We start from the raw sequence: 21,538 nt of genomic DNA, 5'->3' as shown, positions 1-21,538 counted from the left end.
ATTGCGTCAGCACAAGGTTTAATCTAGGTAAAAATTATGTAAATGAAATATAATGTTACGAAGGGAGACGCCGTATAGACGCTGTTCAGTTTCCATTCGCATACATCGAGCTTCATTTAAAACTGCATTTGAATGAAACTCTAGTTATATCAATGGTGCAATTGAAAATTGCTATTGGGTAATAAAGCAAGCATTTTGTTTACAGCGTCACAGTCAGTATGTTGAGAAAGATTGAATGAATCAAATCGAATGATTTGATTCGATTCTTTTTTTTAACATTTGCCTACTAATGTGCGAGTGTGTGTATATTGTGTGTGTGTGTGATGGTTGTGACTATTTGTAAAAATATAACTGTCTATTTTTCAAAATAAATAAATAAATAAAATTGAAATTTACTTTCTTTTTTTACTCTATGGGAGTTGTCACATAATTTGAAATCGATGGTTCAGCTCGAGCAATCACACCAATTACGAAAGATATAAAATATATCTATCTCTGCATGATTTAGAGCTAGTGAAAGAAATGTATGAAATTAAAAAAAAAACGTCCGTTTTAAGCATAATTTCATTTTTGTAGAATGCCAAATATTGGTGTTTAAAACATATCATTTCTTTTTTAATACTAAAGTATGTTTTCTGTACTATTTACCTGGACATAAAGCGGCACCACGTATCTTTCCCCTTTATATTAATTTGAATCGTCATTAGTTGACTACTAAAAAAATGTTATAAAAATTGATTATGCTATATATATATATAATATAATTTTGGCGGATGTGGGGCCGAAAAGATGACACGTTTGGAATAAAGTTCCAGTTATTTCACACTGGAGGAGATAATTTGCAGACGAGACACAATTATATGAGACTGGTTACATCCCGACACAAGAGAAAGAGAGAAGTTTTCCCTCTGTGTTTTTGCCAAGATATTTTGATAGGTATTCCTTTGATGCCTGTCGATTTAGGAAAAGAATCTAAGTTATCTTTGAAGGTAATGCTGGGGATTTTTATCCCTTTGCGGTTAGTATGGCAAGTCCAGAATCGGCAAATGACAGAAACTTTTAGAGTAAAATAATATGGGTGACTTTAAGATATAAATTAAAATTTCAATCAAATTTAGAGATATCATTACATATATAAATCCCGTTAGGAGTCAACTAGTAAAAATCCAAGTTGATATAAAGGGGAAAGATACATGGCGCAGCATTATACCCAGGTGAATAAAACAAAACATGATGTGTTAGTATTTAGTTATATGAACACCAATATTTGACATCTTATAAAAAATAAAATTATGTTTAAAACGGACGTTTTCTTAATTTCATATATATCTTTCACAATTCACGTATATATAGATGCATTCTATGCCATCCGTCATTAATGAGATCACTCGAGCTTCAACCATGCTGACAAATTGAGCTACAACTACTAGAGAGTTAAAAGAAACCAGTTCTATAATGCTATAACTGTTTAATACATTTATATATATATATATATATATATATATATATATATATATATATATATATATATATATATATATATATATATATATATATATATATATATATATATAGTAGGCAAATGTTACAAAAAGTTAGATCTACTGATTCGTTATCTTTCTGAATATAATGACTGAAGCTGTAGACAAAATACTTGTTTTACCGCTCTTAAATGAAGCTCGATTTATGTGAATAGAAATGTCTTCATAACATTTGATTTTCTCTTACATCATTTGCGTATATCTGTTTAAAGTGTAATGAAGATGAAACATGTTAAAAAGGGTTTCATATTATATTCAAATAGATCTTTTGCATAAAAATTCTACTGGCAAAACGAATGCAATGTATCATTAATAGAACACATACCATTATTTAAGACATTTACTATTATAGTAACTTCATTCATTTTCTAAGCAGTATATTTCAAATTAGAAATTTTTGCAATCTCCTTAATGTCGAAAAATTAAAGTTCCGTCGTAAATAGGGGAGAAAAAAAAAACGTTATCATTTAACGAATCAGTGTTAAATTCAATTAATTTAGTATTAAAACTCGCAGAGAAAAAATACTTTAGTGAATATGTTTTGTTTTCATGCCTTTAATGATTGTAAAGGTTGTAGAAACAAATACTGAACGTTACAAAAATCTTTGATGTGCTGTGTATTTAAGTTTCCGCAATCCGATTTTTCTTTAAGGCAATTTGAAAAGACCACGTCCAGCCTGTCGAGGTGCGATCCTAGATCAGCTGCCTTCTTACATGCACTCTTGGCATTCCCTGCAGAACGAAGACTAAGATCAAAAGACAATACAGGCTTCTTTTCATATATATGTTGGAACTCCTGGCTTTATCAGTCTTTTTACAGTAAGATGCTAAAATACGAAGTATTATTTTGCTTGATTTTGTATCATAGTTTTTAGCAACACTAATATACAAAGAATATAACCTTTCTAAATTTTTTCATACCGTAAAAAAAATCAAAATAGTTTAGTACTTCAAAGATTTTGAGTGTTAAAACTATTCTATTACTTTAAATATTTCTTTTTACACATATTATATACATAATATCTCTTGAAACTTTATTCAGTAGGTTTTTCGAGATTAATATCTTGAAATGAAAACATAAATTTTATGGAATGAAATAAATTGTATTTTTAAAAGTTTGCTAAAGCTTACAAAATAATATTCCTAAAATATGACGGCGTCTTTTAAGTTTGCAGAATAACAGAAATAACAATTCGGACTTAATAAATCGAAATTGTTAAAATTTTCGAGGGAATGCATGCTTGATTAACGAAAGAAATTAAGTTAATGCATTGCAAGTTCTATTGCTTTCCGAGCGTACATATATTCGTGTTGACAATGAAACATGCAATTTGTAAACATAATGAGCATATGTGTATCTTAAATGTGGTCTGAAATTTATTGAAATCAATTGCTGTATAAATATATATCTCATCGCTTGCATAATCTCTGACCAATAATTTTGTACTGATTGCAAATGACTTTCAATAATGGAAAGTAAAATTGGCCATGAAGCAAGCTCCCCTGGTCATGTAAACAGGTTAATGTTATGTAAAGCATTTTCTAGGCATCCCTTTAATTAGTTCATTGCATAACACAAAACATTAAATCAAAATCATATCTCAATGAAAATAAATTTTTGTGTCTTCAATAGTCGTATGTGACGCTGCAATTGTTTTGAATATCTTTTTATATCTTGCACTTTTCCCCCAAACATTCATATGTGTTCAGAATAGCTTAAGAAATTCTCTAGTAAATGTTACATATCTCAGAATAGCTGTTTTTGTCACTTAATGTATATCGATTTTTATGTTTTCAAATTCAGTCAGTCATGTGACTTCGAAACAAATTATTTTTGAGTGAGCACAGTCAAAATATTAATTTTTAAAAAAATGTGCTAAGTAGCTTGTTTAAGTGAAAGTTATATTATTGCTTGTACTGTAATTCTGTGTATCCGTCCATGTTTAACAGCAGTATTATATTCAAACAGAAATACAGCATGTATTTTTAATTTGTATATTTTATTGAAAATAAATCTTATAACACAATTTGTGCAATAACAAAATTTTATGCACACAACACACATACATATATATATATCATTATAACAAGGTATGATTTTATTGAAACCATTTAGGAACATAAAACCTTCTTAACAAATTGCACAACATAATGTTCCAGAAGTAGCACTTCCGGTAATTCCTAATCGTCATATTCAAACAAAGATCACATTTGTATTGTTAAAATTTTATATTTATACTATGAAAATGCAATACTGTTTTTACAAAAGTTGTTTTCGATGTTAAAAAATGAATTTAAGCTTTTCCTTTTACTAGGCTACTCTATTGTGTTGTTCTGTAAAGATCTCATTTTGAAAACATTGTCAATTCAAGTAATATTTTTCAGAGCCAACATTTCAACGCAGCTTAGCAAAAATACTTTCTTTAAACAAAACCAGAACTTCCACATAAATCTTGACACATTTTAACATCTTAAATGTACTCATTCCTATATCCATTTATTGAAATTTAATAAGTTATTTTTTAAATTGAACTGAAGTGTTTATTCAGACTTTCCTTTGTTCAGCATTGTTGATTATATGTACGCTACAATACTTAAAATAAAATGACAATTGCACATGTATTAGCAAGTATTTGAGATTGAGTTTCATCTCAAAATAATCTAATAGTTTACTCTAATAATTCCCTTATACTGAAAATTTCCCATAAATTTTTCTGAAAGGCATTTTCATTTATGTTTTCCTCTCAATCAATCTTCTTCACATTTTGATAATGTTTCAGTAAAAGTTTCCAAAAAATTTAATTTAAACAAAATATCCACTCTAATCATAGCCTACTTTCGATTTTTCAATCATATTTTGCAAAAGATTCTTTTCATATAGGAGTTTAAAAAGAATCGAGTTAGAAAAAGGATCTAAAATGTGAATATTTATATCATGTCAATCGGTGGCTGCCATCAAGAAATCAAGAGAGTTGAAATTTAAACATCAGTTTTAGTTGCAAAAGAATGAAACTTTTATTCAATAATATGCCATGAATATTTTTTAGAAAAAGTTCAGCAATGACATATAATGCTGAAAAAATTTACTAGCTCAAAAACTACCAAACATAATTTGTTACATCATTTCTTTTCAATTGTATATGAATTAGATCAAATTTCAATAATATTTATGATTAGAGAAAGTGTTAAGAGTGGATACTCCATGTAAGATTTTATACAGAATCTAGATGCTTTAAATACTGACACCATACATTGCTCACTAAATGACTAGAAATTGATCAAAATATAAAATTAGAAAAAATAACATTTCTCAAATGGAATTCATGCATAAAACTTTGTTCAGAAATCAATATAAATATACAAAACATTACATGCTGACCAGATAATTCACTTATAAATGCCATATAAATCAGTGTTACTAAAGACTGTCAACACATACTCATAGGAAAAACTTATTTTCCATCAAGAAATTGAAATAAAAATCATTGATTATAAATATATATATATTCTGATAATGATATTCAAACTCAGTACTTATTATTAAGATGATTTCCTAGCAACAGGTTGAAGTGCTTTAATGATAAAATGTTATTAAAAATTTTGTTCATTTACGATATTTTCATGTGTTAAAAATAAGTTGATACAGAAATCATCATGAATTTACTTCATTATGAAAATGCTTCAGAGGACCATCAAATAATCCTGGTGGCATGGCATGACGCCAACCTTTTTTAATTTTCTTTGATAACTCTATGACCAAATTAGCATACTCGTCTTGATCACTGACATTATTCATTTCTTGTGGATCCTGCTTATGGTCATAAAGCTCTCGAGAGATAATTGTTGGCCAATCAGGCTTAAATTTCTCTTTGTCAAACTTAACCCACTCAGTATAACGAAATCGTGTGGTTCTAATAGAGTAGCCCATATATCTTATATCTTTTAAAGCAGGTTGGTCACTATTGTTCTTAGGAGATAATGAAGGCCTTGGATACTGACTGAATGTTGCAGTCTTCCAATTAAAATCTATCCATGGATCGGTGACCAAGTGTTCAATAAGTGGATAGAAACTAAGACCCTCTGAACAAAATGTAGTTGAATAAACTCTGCAGAGAGGAGGCACTGCTATTTCAGCAATTTCAGCTAAAGTTGGAAATAAATCGACTAGCTCAACTAATTCCTCTGTTTGATATTTTGGGGTGTATTTTGATGCCAGCATAGAGGACTCGGCACTCCCAGATTTGTTTGTAGGTACATATTCGAGCACTTTATTGTGATGGAATGGTACCCTTTTCTTATCTTCATCCATAAGTTCGGGTATGTAAACAATCAAAGGAACTTTCAGGGAGACTTCAAAGTTGCTGTACTTAGACCACTCTTGATGTTCACCTAATGACCAACCTAATTAAAAGTACAAATAATATTGGTTCATAAAACATTCTTTGTGAAAAACAGAAATTCAACCTTTAAAAAACATTTCACATATTTAAAATATCAAATTCCTATCTATTAAACTATAATTAAGGATTATTGAAACATATATTTGTTATGTACTGTAATATATTATTTACAGTAAAAATGAATTAAAATTATTCATTATATTTATTTTTAACCAGAAATAATTCACTGCATTTATTTTTTCTTAAAAATGTGTACCAAAATTCTCTAAGTGAAATTAAATACACATTATCATTGATTCAGATTTTTAAACTGACTGAAATCAAATATATAGACTTTTGAAATTGTATATTTAGTAGTATAAAAATGAATCCTTAACCTTTCAACCTAACACTTTAGAGAGTAGAATGAACTAAGTTTTGTAATTTTGTCAATAACATCACTGTGAATGCAAATAACACAACCAATCGCATTATAAACACTACAAATTGTTTTATAAAATGATGCAGAAAGATAAGTTCCAAATATACAAAAAAAAGTATTATACCCTTGCATTCTATTGTATGGAGCCATTTTTTTTCGTTCTTTATTTAAGAAAAACATTATGAAATTCACAGTTGACAAGGTCATAGAAAAGGTACTACTAATCACTAGGATAAATTCCCCTTGTTAAAAGTGATAAAATTATATAAAATCGTGCTAGTAAAAAGCATTAAAAGGAAATGCTTGGTAGTTGTTTATTTATGATTATATTTCGCATTTGTAAATTTCTTGTATGACAACAGTTAATTTTCTTCTTGCTATTGGCATCATATATTAAGTTTTACATTCATTCTTACTTCACTTTTTCTTTTCAAATGATACTATTAACATTCTTTTAAGTTTTATTGATTCTTTTTAATAAATGCCATCAGGTTACAAGCCCAGGATGCTTATAGAGTGCATCTAAAGCAAAAAATACCGGCATTGATATGTCCAATATACATAATTAGCATTGAAAAATTAGAACATAGGAATATACATATCCATGAAAGATCTTAAAGCTATAAAAAAAAATGGAAAGATCCAAATAAAAGACACTTCAAGCGGAGAAAAGGCATGGCAGAATTAAATTCTACCTTAATTACTATGCAGACGCTTTGGAAGTCGTTGAAGAAAAAAAACCAGAAACCAGAGGAGCAAAATTCGAGTGGAAACATGACAACACAAAACACCAAGCTGATAGTAAAAGCTAATGATTGTGCCATGCTGGCTCTTACATTTTCTGACTGAAGATACTCTTCAGTCATAGGATGTAAGATTAAAAGTTCATAAGATTAGACAATGCTAGAGATGCTTGGTTACAGCTATACAGGATTTTCAAACATTCTTCCAACTGCCATTTATGTACTATCTGCTTTCAATTTTTTAAATTTAGCTAACGAAATGGGGACATAGCAGCTCATCTTTCAAAACTCAAAAATTTGTAGAATGACTTGAATGAAGGGCTGGAAGGTTAGAGAAAGAAAAACTTCCAGGGATGTCTTTAAAATGCAAAATCTGGAATAATCTCAAACAAAGCTAACACTCCTTCACGATAAATTGACTTCTTTTAAGCAACGAAAAAAAAAATTTAGATGGACTGATTACTCAGCTCTGTACCAATGAAAGAGAACTTAAGAAAGATCCAAGCTCAATCAAAGTGGGCAATCAAGAAGCATTAGTTGCAAATTCAGATCCTAAACAAAGAGCAAGGAATATAAACAATAGATGCAATTACTGTATTTAGAGAGGACACTGAGTCAAAACATGCAAGTGGATTGCAGATGTGGATCCACAAAAAAGGGGTATTTCCAATTCCATAAAAGAAGGGAGGAATCAAGCATCTATAATTTTGGCACTTTTTGCTGTAGATAACACCATACATAGCACTCAGAAAATCCCAAATGACTGGTTCATTGGTAATGGGGCCTCAAATTATGTGACCAACAACAGCAGTTATTTTGTTCTTTTTAATATTTTGAGTTTCCCCACAGCGTAACCGTAGCTATTGGAATGTCTTTACCAAGCAGTAGTAAAGGTAACATGAAAATTGTGAACATTTGAAAATAATGAAAAGCAATTCAAACTTTTGGAAAATGTGAAGTATGCACTTGCAAGTAGCAAAAAATTTGTTTTCCCATTTTAGTGGCTTGAAATAAAAATGGTAATAGTATATTTGAAACTACTTAGAAGGGCTGTTAGCTAAAAATAAATGGTGATACAATTTTACATCAAATATGAAAAGCTAGTGGTGACATGAAAATATTAGTTTCAGAAAATCAGGTCAAAATAGACATAGCTGTTTGATATCTTGCAGCTTCACCATGGAAGATGGGGAAACCAAGACAAACAATATGTAAAAATTATTTTAGGATATGAGTTAATTTAGAATCATTTTTAGCTAGTGTTTATGGGAAAGATACAAACTGAAGTTGGGAATAAGGCAAAAAGCTACAAAAACTGGAGAACTGATTAGAGATATTAGTTGACTACTTGACAAACCTCATTGCAAGTTTAAATACTTTGCTATTTTTAAAGACTACTTTACAAAATTTAGGTATAGTTTCTTCTTATAACAGAAATCAGATGTACTTGTAGATTTCATTGTCCACACCAAGAATTTGTGGCATAATTTGTGGCATTCTCCATGACAATGACGCCATCAAAAAAATCCTCAAAAATCACAGAATATCTCAAAGGCTTATAGCTTCACACTTTCCAAAAATGAATGGCAGTTCGGTTCTGGAGATTATGATAAAATTAAAGTATAAATCAAAGAAAAGACAGTCGAGAAATTGTCGAAATGGCACAAAAAGTCCCTATGAATTATAAATAGGTGAGAAACCTAAAATAAAACATAAGTGCATCATATGATCTGTTTTTCATGCACATATTCCAATTCACAAAAGAAAGAAGTTAGATAAAAAGGCAATTAAAGTTTTAAGTTTTTGTTGGATATGATAAAGATGAGATATACTGCCTTTATGCTAAGAAAAGAGGAATGTCATTTGCTCTCATGATGTTGTGTTTGAAGAAAATCTTTTTGGTCTGTGGTTTTGGTTTGGTTTGCCAGCATCTAAAGACAACATGTTAAATACTGAAAAAGCATTTTAGTATTGCCAAACTATAGAAGGACTCCTATATTTAGCAGGAGGAGCAAGGCCCAACTTGGCCTTTTTTATTACCAATCTCAGTTCAACCAAAGCCCGGTAAAGAACACGGATCTGGTGTGCAACACATACTTCATTATGTTATGCAAACAAAAGATGTCATATTAACCTTCGAAAAGACAGAGAAAAATTTAGAAAGGTTCTGTGATTCAGACTGCTATTCTTGCCACAAAAATGATTGTCGATCATTCAGTTTTTATATCTCAATGCTTGCAAGAGATGCGATCTCATAGAATAGAAAAAAGTAAAGAACAGCTCTGTCTACAGTAGAGGTGGAATACCTATAAATGTATAATGCTACCAAGAAAGCACGGATGCTTCAACATTTTTTTCATGAAATCACGGGTGAACACTTTATGGCCCCTCCTCAGCCATATTTGTGGATAACCAGGGAGTAATGACCTTAGTCAAAAACTGCAATATATCAGAACAAAATAAGCACACAAAATTGACATTTTTTCCAGACAGAAATACAGGAAGATTTATTAAATGACTATTTGATCAAGTTTAAATTCTGCTGACATGCTTACAAGAAGTGCAAACAAAACAACTATGTTGAAACAGAGACTTAATATGGGACTAAGGGGAATCTAATCTAGGGGAAGTGTTATAACTGTAAATTTGAGATTATATTCATCTATAAATTTCTTGTCATATCTTTGTATGGCAGCAATTAATTTTTTTTTCCCTTTGAGCATCATGTATTCATTCTTAGTTTTTAATCTTCCTTCACTTTTTTGTTCCAAACAATATATAGTATAATAATTATTCCTTTTTTTCATTAAATACAATATTATTTATACTCTTCTAAGCTTTATTGATTCTGTTTAATAAATGCCATCAGTTTGTACTTAATTAGAGTACATAAACAATAACTTTCAGCTTATCTTTTGATTAAAAAACAAAATACAAACCATGATCTCCTAATAAAACTATAGTAGTGTGATCTGCATAACCAGAATCTTCAAGAGCTTTTAGTAGCCTGCCAAGTTGATCATCCATATATGACAATGAAGCATAATAACCTTGTCTGATTTCCCGCTAAGGAGAGAATGCATAAGATAATGAAAAACTCAAAGGTTTTTCAATATTGATTGAAGCTATTGTTTAAACTATTTACAGTGTGTTTTCTAAAAATATATTGCACTGAAAACTTCATTTAATGCAAATAAAAAAAAATTCTTAATAATTTTTGAAAAGACACAAAAATCAACTTTTGCTGAAAATATGGAATTGCAATTTAATAGGTCAAAAATATTCTTCAAAAAGTAGAGGAAGAATCTTTACAACTAGTAAATAAAAATCATAATTTATTTCTTAAATAGAACCAAACTAGATTTCACTTATACAATCTGAATTATCCAAAATTAAAAATACATAATTTATACAAAATTTTGAGAGCTATAAAAATTGTAATCGTCTCTTTTTCATTTATATCAAATATAGATTATTCTTAAAAAAAGATATTGAAGTAACATATAAGAATTTCTGAGAAAATCTGTATATTGCTTTGCAGTTGAGAAATACGTGATGTAGTTAAAGAAGATAATGCAAGAAAAAAATTTTGGAATAAAATGAAATCTTTGAATTACAACATACATAAAAAAAAACTTTTTTAAAAGTATTCTTTGAAATGAATTGTAATTTGATCATAAGTTATAACTATACAAAAAAATATTTGTGCAATTGGTAATTAAAAATTAGTTTATATAAATAACATGTTGAATTTATCAATCTTTAGTAGGTTTTTTTTTTTTTTTTTTTTTTTTTTGTATTCTCATACAGTTAAAATTTTAAATTCATGGAATATTCCTGAAAAAATTTTTTTATCTCTCAATATAACAATTTAGAATTAATTAATCAATTGACAAAAACAAGCAAAGTAAAAATTTATCATTTCTTTCAAATTTGAAAATTAGGTCTTTGTCAAAATGCATTTACCAGAGTTAAATATCGATTAAAATTTGGAAGTTAAAACAAAAAAATAAGAAATAACAAAAAATTGTCATATCAAAAACCATTAAATAAAAATGTAGACATCTTATTGGCTAATTTATAGAATTTAAATCTTCAATTAAATTTGAATTTGTAACAAAAAATAGCAAATCAGCTTTCTTTACTATTGTTCAAATAACCATATATCTAAAACTTAATAAATATTAACCCTGCTGTTCTGTTCGGGTCTATTTGACCCGAAATGATTTTTAACGGCTCACAAAAACAATATTATGTAAATATTTAAATGATACTTTATGACTTTGTATGTAATGGTGCTATATTATTTCTCTGAAAAGGATTTTCTTCTATTTAAATATTTTCTGGAGGTTTTTAAAAATTGTATCAATATAACATTCGGGTCAATATGACCGGATTCCAATTTTCTTTTAATTCTGTTACTTCATATATGTTGGGACAACTTCTTCTTAGACGTAACATTACTATGCTTGGAACTATAAGAAAAAATAACCTGAGTTACGTGATCAAATGACAAATAATGAGGTACACAGTTCAAACTTTTACCTCACAGATGAACTACATTCCAAAAAAGAATAAGAATGTTATTCTTATGAGCACATTGCATCATGATAAATTGATTAGTGACAGACTAAACAAAAAGCCAAAAATCATATTTAGATTACAATGCCACTAAAGGAGATGTTGATACTCTTGATCAGCTGATAAATACATATACTTGTAAAAGAAAAACAAATTGATGGCCGCTAATTATATTTTATAATATGCAGGATACCTCTGTTTACAACGCATTTATTCTGTGGACATCTATAGATAAGAAATGGAATGAAAACAAATTGACAAAAAGAAGGTTGTTTTTAGAAGAAGCAGGCAAGTCTTTGGTTGACTCATATATTCAGACAAGACAACATCTTCCTAGAACTGAAGAGTCCTGCAATATAGTAAAAAAGATACAGGGTAAAAGGCAAAGTGATACATCACCAAGGCCTGCTGTTAATTTACAGGGGAATAATAAACGTGGTAGATGCAAGTTCTGCCCATCAAGCAACGAAAATAAAACAAATATGTTGTGCAAGAATTGCAAAAAACACATATGTAAGTTTCATGTACCATATTATTGTCCAGAGTGCTAATAAAAATGAGGTAAGATTGAAATTATTTTACAATTTATTTAAGGGTTAATATGCATGCTCATGTTATTAAATATTTTACATGCAATTAAACATTTATAATATATATATATATATATATATATATATATATATATATATATATATATATATATATATATATGCGGAACCCTGCTTCATAGAGGCTTCCACAGTTAGTATTTTGTGTTCGGGTCATATTGACCCGAATGTTACATGCGTTTAGTAAGTGTGAACAAAACAGCAGGATTAAACTTTCAAAGAATTAAACCTAATTTTAACAATAATATTATGATATATACCTGAAAATCATCGGGCACAGGTCCGTATGGTATTGAAATATTTAATTCTTTGACATCATCTCTTTCTCTGATATCCATCCATGGGTTCCATGATATTTTAGGCATGTTTTTAGGTTTTGTATTATTTGGGGCTAAGTCCATGGAATCAATTGGATATAAATCTGACAAAAATCCACAGAGTTTGTTAGAAAAATTCAAGTTTTAAAAGATTCCTATAAAATCCTGAAACAATTTATTTCTACTGTAACATTAATAAGAACATTGGCAAATAACATTTATTATATCATTTAAAAAAAAGAATAATAAAAGGATGCACATTCTGTATATATTATTCTGATATCAAATAAATAGCATTTCAAAAAACGGTTTTAAGATGTATAGTAAATTATGAAAATAGTTTAGAAATGTTCATTTACTTTAAATTCCCAATTGATGAAAATATGAAATTCATCATAAAGGAAAATAAAATATTCTATATATGTAATTTCAAATGATGGAAGTTCATACTTTATTAAAAATTGTGATTACAGAAATAGGCAAGAATTAGAAAAAAAAAAAAAAAATACCAATACTGAAATGTAAAATTGAACACCATTGAATTATATACCACAAAATATTTTGGAGATTTGAAATCGATTTCAAAATCTATATAATTTAACTATACTACTTATTTCTGTCATTTATTAATTTATCCATCACAAATTCATGACAATATTTTACTTGTGTTGCTTTAATATTCAATGCCATGTAAACAGGAATTGTAAAAGCAACACATTATAATTACGAAACACTCTTATTTAACAAGTTCATAATCAGAAAGTTGCATTTCTATTTGTCTGTAGTGAAAAATTTCATTTTCATAAATAAAAATAATCACTGAAAAATGCAATACAATTGGAAAATAAGACACTACTTAACCATTAAAAACCAGGTCCTACCTAAATATTCCTTAGGGAATTTAAAAGGTATATGAGGCTTATAATATCCAACTCCTAGGAAGAAAGGCACATTCTTATTGGGTCCTTTTGTTTTGTTCATTAAATATTGAATAGCATAATCAGTATTTTGAATGTCAGGCAATGTCTTTTCATCTTGCGTTTCAATATCAACTGGACAAATCAAATTCATACGTTCTCCATCAGGAGTTGGGCACACCTTTAAAAACAACAATATAATATAAATGCAATCATTTTGAAAAAAATTATCATTGTAAAATAAATTATGCATAACGTTACTTATGCTCTTTTATATTCTTAAAAATTATATGTAGTTTTTGAACCTAAACATAAATTTAGATGTTTCAGAAAGATATTCACAAAAAAAAAAAATCAAGATTTTGAGGATAAAGTGAAAAAAACTAAAAAAATTGAAAGTATGTAATTGAATTAAACAACTAAAAAATGTGAGTACTAGTAAGCAAGAAAAATGAATATATATGTAAATGTTTAAATAATTTCTAGTTGTTTAATAGTAATAATAACTGACCATAAGAAATACTATCCCAAAAATAATTATTAATCAAAAACTTTTAGTACTCATAATTATGTTTTTATTACAAAGTAATGCAGGGTTGTCACTCAAATCTAGAAAATATTATCCTTGTGTGTTTCCCTCTATGTATATGCAAAATAAGAAGGAAATACACAAACAGTACTCGTGTCAATTTAATAGAATAATACCTTTCTAGTTTGGATTAGTGAAAAAAAAAAAAAAAAAAAAAAACAAGGAGAAGTAATCAACATTTCAACATTGCCTGTAATTAAAAAAAGAAAAAAAAAAACAATCACTTCATATAATATAGAATTAGCAAGACAAAATTCACATGTTAAGAGAAGAAAAATATTGATCACTTATCTCATGCTCTTTAATTTAAAGTCATGCAAAATTTAACGTTGCAGTTAAATAATACTTTTGTTGCCATGATACAAACTATTTAATGATTATTTAACAAAAACATTGCAAAATGATTATTTTGAAAATTTATATATTTAAGCATCAATTTGTGCACCTCTATGAATTTTTCAGTTAATTTTTTAATCAGTTGCATTTTTTCCTAAACTTTCTGCTGCTGTTCTAAAGTTCCTAAAAACTTACAAGTGTTAATTTTGTATATTGAAACAAATCTCGAGATTGGGATATTTAAGACACTTCCATAACAATTTATGACTTCATACGCAGTACTTAGTCTAGTTAAAGAACCTCTTTTCAGATTTTATATAAGTGTATGCTTTTGATGGTAATTCCACCTTCTACAGTTGCATTACTATGTAACAACACAAAAATTATTTTTACAATTTACCCAAAATCAGAAAATTCTCCAGACCTCAAAACAGTAGAATAAAAATCATCTATATGAATTTCTTCATTAAATGAATCAAGCTATTCTTTGTACTCACTTTTTAGTTCCCGTGAGAAAATTTCAAATTGGATCTTTGCATAATCTAAATATGCAATAGAAATTAGGACTTTGAAATAAGGAAACTGAAGTGCAACAATTGTTTTTCACATAATATTGCACAGTTTTTGAATAAATGTGGATTTAAACAAGATGCATGCTTTCAAAAGAACAAAATTTTTAAGCATGCATTCAAATATATTTTTAGTAGTATTCTTCACAAATATAATAAAAATCTCCACTAAAACGTTACTTTCTTCATTTTTGGTATCTCCAAGTAGCTTAGGGATACTGAATATTCTTGAATATTGAATATAGTATTCAAGTAGCTTATAGTCATTTTCTAATTCTTTCTCAGACTTGAAAACTGATCTATGCAGAAAGAAAAAAACCGTGAATAGAAAAAAAGAAGAGCTTCTATGAATTAAGCTATGAAAGGTCATTTTTTTTAGAACTATGGCAGCAATCTTTTATCCTTGCAACATTTAAAGAAATGTTATTTTTTAGATGGGAAAAAACTAAGAAATGACATTTCTTAGTTTTTCCAGTTCTGTATTTTCCCAGTTTTTAAGGAAGATTTAAAAATCACAGCATTTTTTCCTGTGTTGATTCTAAGATTGATTTTGAAAAATTCCTTAACATTTGATTTTATTAAATATATTTTAATAACAATCGATACACAGTTGAGATTTTCATTTGCTTAGCAAAAAAATTTGTTCAATAGTCAAATTTAATAATTAATGAATAATAATTTAGGAGTATTGGTTTATTTTGATATGAACTTTATATTGTCAAAGTGTCAGTGAAGTGCAGCTGATTTGCTATGAGATTTATGATTTATTTCATTTGCTTATTTTACTCATCATTTCATCAGACAATGATGCAACAAATGATGCTGCTGAGCACCATTGCAGATTCGATGTAAGTTTTGCTTTACTTGTATGGCAGATGGTAGGTGACAGGGTAGCCTAATAATTTACTCCCAAAACAATATTATTGCACAAAATATATATATGCTTCCAAGTTACTATAAGAATAAATAATTGGAAATGCAATTTCAAATTCATGAGCAATTAGAACATATATCCAACATTATATGAATAGCAAATTATTGAAATTATTACTTATTATAATTGAATTAGCTAATTAATTTTCAGTTAGCTTTAATCAAATATAAAATTGTTTTATTTCAAAGCTAAATTATAGAAATTTTGCTTGCCATTGCACCCTGACCCATAGCCCATGTCCGATTGGAGGTACTTTGTCCTTTTCTTTGGAAAATTTCTGCTATCATCTCTGGGTATAAATATATTTTGCCTATTTGATATACAAATATGATTTTAAAAACTACATTTTTAAGTCTTCAATTTAATTGTGCATAATAACTGTGATTAAAGATTGTAAAGAAAAGATAAAGCTTCAAAATATTACTTTTTCAAAAAATAATTTATAGTTAAATTATTTTATTTCAGTGAAAAATTGATTTAAGCTAATAGTATGAATGTCCTGGGGGAAAAAATGTCATTAAATAAAGAAAATGGTTTTACTGTCAACCTAATCAGTTTTCTCTTATGCATAGCAATACAGAAGAATAATAATTTTAAAAGCAAAACTGAGAATTCACAGAATGAGGAGACAAAAATTCATCAGCTATTGAACCTGTTTTGAAAAAACTGTAGAGTTAAAACATACTATTCTGCAAACTAAAAGTAAGATTATTTTTCTTTCATTGACAAAGTAACAAGTACATCTGTTACTGATAAACATGAAAAGTTATATAAAAACTTAAGAAATTGGAGATGCATACAGGATAACAAAGATTGTTTATTAGATATAAACTGTCAATTATGAAAAATGCAATGTTCTTCATCTTCCTACCAAGAAAATAACTAAAAATAACTCAAGTCACAAAAATATGAAGAAAAGATTAAATGAAGTTGTTAGGATATCAGACATTAGGAGTTTTCAATAGAACAGTTTGAATTGAAAGTGTTACAGCTTCACACCGATAGATGGCGTATCTGTCGAGTACAAAGTTCCTGTTAATTCTTTTTTTTTTTTGTATGAGAACGTAGAGTGTGTGTTAGAAGGATTCTGTGAACTAGATGTGGCACCAATGATGAAATTTGTCCTAATCTGTAATAGTCTATAAGAAGTGGCACAAAAATGTGTCCGAAAATAAAATGGTGTTCACCAGAAAGAAATGAGTAATTATCTGAAGAGAATTACAGAAAGAAAGTGAGATACCAATTATCTAATAAAATACAATGAATGTGCATCAAGAATAAATATTCATAGAATGTTTATTAAAAAAAGCAACATACTGCCATCATCTTATCTTTCATTGTGGATGGGCGATAAGGATATTCAGTCCAACTAATGGGATAATCATCTGTTTTGTTTGAGACAATACCTACAATATTACATTTAAAATCAAATCAGCAATTTCATACTGTTTAATATTTATTTCATTTATACATAAGAATTTAGCATTGAAAATTAAAACATCAATAAAAATTAACTTCATTTGATGAAAGAAAATGTAACATAAAAGTAAGCAAATTTATAATATTTTTTTTTAATCTGCTTAAAGTATTAAAATTTGAAAATGTTATAAATTATAAAATAGTTAATCATAAGTAAAATTTAATTTCAAAAACAATGACTAAAACCTGCGAATTTTATTAATCATGTTTCTAATTATTTTTTTTATAAAGTGCTATGTGTACTGCAACATCCCTAACATAGTTAACGGGATTTCTTTTCATCAAAGCACATTACACTAATAATGCATTATTCTACATGAAAGAAAGGAAAAAAAAAAAAAACAAAAAAAAAAAAAACAGAAGTTTAGTTTAAAAATGCATAATAGAGAACTTTAAAAAAAATTATTCCATTGATTCTTTTTATTATTCAAATTTTTCTCATAAGTATTGCTTTCCCTCATTTACTAATAAATATGTATAAAACTAAGAACATTTCGAATAAACAGTTGAACACATGCAAGATTGCTTAAAATGCAATTATATTCACCATGATGGAAAATTTTCCCAACACTTATAGTTTCATATCCATGATACTTGAAATGTTGTGGTAAAGTGACAAAGTTTCCAACTGACTCTCTCCAGTAGCTTCCCGTATCATACAGATGCAAACTATCAGGCCTGCGGCTGGTCAAGAATGAAGTTCGACTTGGTGCACAAAGAGCTTGCTTAAAATATAATACATTATTAAATGTAATTTTTATTTTTAAAAAATGGAAATAACTTGCAATAAAAGTCAATTACTTTCAATTTATGATTAAAGACAACAAAGGTTCCTTTTCAAAATCAAATTAAATTCTCAATTAAAATATGAGTATTTAATTGATAAGTCATTGATAAATGTGATTTATTATTCCAGGAAGGGTATAAAGAAACATCAGATTGGAATGCTAGCATAAAAATGCATGACTTATTTAAAACACATTTTAATGGTGTTTCGACCTGTCACTTGTGCTGCCCTCTTGCGGCAAAGGAAAAAACACTTCAGTGTATCGTGAGCGAGTGTGTGTGCGATAGCAAGGCAGCGTGCTGCTAAGCAATGATCGCCAGAATAAAGGGAAAAAGAATCCAAAATTATTCTTGTGTTGTGATTTTTTAATAATGTGAGAGCAATTGACATAAATTTAGTGCGTGTGTGTTCAAATGGAGTAAAGATTATTAATTAAAAACTTAACAGGTTCATTTCCATATAGTAAGAAGATACAATTTCTTTTGAAACTAAAACTTTCCTAGAGTTTTAATAAAATTGAAAATTAATCATTTTCTTACTTTAAGTAATATAATTTCAAAGTTTTAAAAAACTAATATATTATAATCTGCAAGTTTTTATGCCACTTTCAATATCAATTAATTTATTTTAAAGATATATTAACAGGATCATCAAAATATGAAGAGAGTTTAAAAATTACAATTTCAAGATAGGTACAATAATTATTTATTGTAAAGTCTAATAATTCCTAATAATTCTGGCAATACATTAAAAATAATGCATACTAGTTGAACATTAACTGGATTATCAATTAATAACTATTTGAAGAAAACTATATGGCAAAAATACTACAAATTTGCTCCCTGCATAAAATGATACTTCAAATGAAATTTATTTTTGAACTTTATGCAAGTCTTTTTAAATTCTGTGTTTCTATTACTATTTTATATGACATACTAATAAAACATTCATAAGAGTTTTTTTTAAAAATATAATTATATAATTTAAGCAACAGTTGCATAATTTAATAGTTAATAAACGAGTAAAATTCTTTCATTTTGTCAATTAATCAAATGCACAATTTCAAATTTGATAAATGAACAGAATAAAAGAAAAAGGTATTAAGTCTGCTATGTATAATATGAAAGAAAGAATTAAAGAAAGAAATTAATTAAAGATTAAGATTATATTAAGTAATTTATATTTGAAGAGATTAGAAATCTAAAATTAGATTGCAAACGAACTAACAATTTTAGAATCATTAAATTACTTTATCAGCTCAAAGAAATCAAATGCAGATTTTACCTTTTTCTTTATTTAAAAACAAGTTTCTGATTTTAAGATAAAAAAAAATAACAAAACTTTTTTTTATTTGTTTTACTTCACTCCTATTAGGTTTAATTTGCAAAATTAAATCCAAAAGACCTACTAATCAAATAATATTACTTTAATATATCTTACAAAAAATATTTTGAAAAATTTCAATCTTGAATTCTAGAAATGTGAACTTACATACACAGATAAAATTTACTAAAATACTTTAAATTTTAAGAAAATTGTAGCTATAGTACTGATTAAAAAAAAAAATTATCAATAAGTTGGGCAATATTATATAGCATTTGAAAAAACAGTGAAAAAAAATTGCCTAGGTTTTTGATATGGTGGCAAGAAGGAAAAGGTAATATAATCAGTACTGTCAAACATTCATGAAAAGGGAAATTTTAAATATCAGCAGTACATAAATTTGTATATCAAATAAAAACAAATTGATCAAGCTTAATTTTTTAAAATTATTTTGTTAATAAATATTTCTTATTTTAATATTCACTCTTGACATTATTGGAAAACAGATTGGTTTCATTTTTTTTCTTTACTAAAATATATAATATACTATTAATAAGAAGAAAAGAAATGAAGAAAGAAATAAGAACCTAACTTCCCAACATTTAACCAAAAAAAGAATACAAATTCCAAAGTATTTCTGATATAATTATATTCAGCCAAAGTTTATTCATGTGTGTTTAATAATAGGGTAAATCAAAGTGATATTGTTATTTACATATTTTTTATTTGTCAAATGAATGCATAACTTTTAACAACCCTAGGATACTTATAAATTCATAAAAAAAAAAGAATATTTTGTAATTCGGAATTATCTTTAATCAACAATGCAAGTTTGATTTCAACTTAAAAGTGAATTGAAAAAAAAAAAAAGAAGAAGAAGAAGAAAAGCATTTCAAAAACCTGAGCATAAGCATTCTTGAAAACAATGCCTTTTGAAGCCAACTGATCTATATTGGGAGTAATGGCTTTTTTATCTCCATAACAACCAAGAGCAGGTCTCAGATCATCCACAACAATAAATAACACATTTTTCTGCCCAGAGTATTCATCTTCAAAAAACAAAGAATTATTAACAGTAAGTTTCTGAATGAAAAGATAAATACAATCATTACATTTAAAAAATTAGTAAATATGTCAAAGAAAATTTTTATTTAATACAAATAAACAAAATTTGATTTTCAATTTGAATAATAGAAAGTAAAACAAGTATAATAAAAAAAAACTAATATAATGTAATTTGGACAGGAATTACGGAATGCAAATGAAGAGAAAGACTAACTTACTGTTCAATATATATATCATTATAATATAATTACATATTATATATATATTATTTCATCTCACAGAAAACTAACATGAATATATATATATATATATATATATATATATATATATTGCTTATATAAAAGAAGCGATTTCAAAAATACAAAAGAAAGCAAAAACATCTTAATATTTACCTTCAACTCCAGAAGCTGGACTAACTATAAGAAGTGATATTGTAACCGCTACAACAGAAATTACAAAGATTCCTATCAGAACGAGTAATAATATATGACGTCGGTGTAAAATATGTTCATTAATTACAGTCATGAGTGCGAATTAAGACACCCAGCGCCGAAAAGTATGCAGTTACATTTGTGTTGTCTGTTGGTCACTCATGCAGTACCAAGAATGACATATCATTTTCAAATTCTAAACACAAACAAACCGCCCCCAACTGCTTTGGCATTGGCAAGGTAGCAGACGAATTTTGATGCGCATAAGAGCAGTGCGCACTTTTCTGGCAGTCACAGTTGAGATATTTGATCAGAAGTAGCCCTGAGCAATTTTCGATGCTAGTCAAGATACGCTTTCTTAATATTTAGATATAATAAAAAAAAATTTTTAAAAGCACCAAAATTTTTGAATATAATAATGAATGATTTATAGTGTTTGTATAAAATATATTTTTCCAAAGCACCTTAAGAAAAATATGATTATTAGGAATGTTTTT

General features: G+C 27.6%; 2 protein-coding genes across 2 annotated transcripts in view; one reads left to right on the top strand and one right to left on the bottom strand.

Moving 5' to 3' along the window:
• LOC129962673 (cyclic nucleotide-gated cation channel alpha-3-like) overlaps positions 1-3,461 on the top strand; it is a 98,844-nt gene extending 95,383 nt beyond the window's left edge. Inside the window, exon 9 of the mRNA XM_056076577.1 lies at positions 2,194-3,461. The gene's annotated coding sequence lies outside the window, so the exon portion shown is untranslated. The remainder of the gene's footprint in view (positions 1-2,193) is intronic.
• A 61-nt stretch (positions 3,462-3,522) lies between these two features.
• Positions 3,523-21,287, bottom strand: LOC129962674 (iduronate 2-sulfatase-like). The gene is made up of 8 exons (XM_056076578.1): positions 21,003-21,287; positions 20,446-20,594; positions 17,983-18,160; positions 17,274-17,362; positions 13,493-13,709; positions 12,555-12,715; positions 10,045-10,171; positions 3,523-5,942 (listed from the first exon to the last, which is right to left on the bottom strand). The coding sequence occupies exons 1-8, from the start codon at positions 21,133-21,135 to the stop codon at positions 5,194-5,196; spliced, it is 1,803 nt and encodes a 600-aa protein (XP_055932553.1). The 5' UTR covers positions 21,136-21,287; the 3' UTR covers positions 3,523-5,193.
• Positions 21,288-21,538: the final 251 nt, after the last annotated feature.

The sequence above is a fragment of the Argiope bruennichi genome, chromosome 3, assembly GCF_947563725.1.
Source record: "Argiope bruennichi chromosome 3, qqArgBrue1.1, whole genome shotgun sequence".
Lineage (NCBI taxonomy): Eukaryota > Metazoa > Arthropoda > Arachnida > Araneae > Araneidae > Argiope > Argiope bruennichi.
The sequence above is the reverse complement of the archived record's forward strand: the minus strand, read 5'-3'. Positions and strand labels throughout refer to the sequence as shown.

Coding starts and splice junctions, on each gene's coding strand:
- LOC129962674 (XM_056076578.1), bottom strand. CDS start 21,135: ATGACTGTAATTAATGAACATATTTTACACCGACGTCATATATTATTA. Junction 20,595..21,002: donor TCCAGCTTCTGGAGTTGAAG/GTAAATATTAAG, acceptor TGTTTTTTGAAG/ATGAATACTCTGGGCAGAAA. Junction 13,710..17,273: donor TGAAAGATAAGATGATGGCA/GTATGTTGCTTT, acceptor TTGTTTTTAAAG/GTGTGCCCAACTCCTGATGG.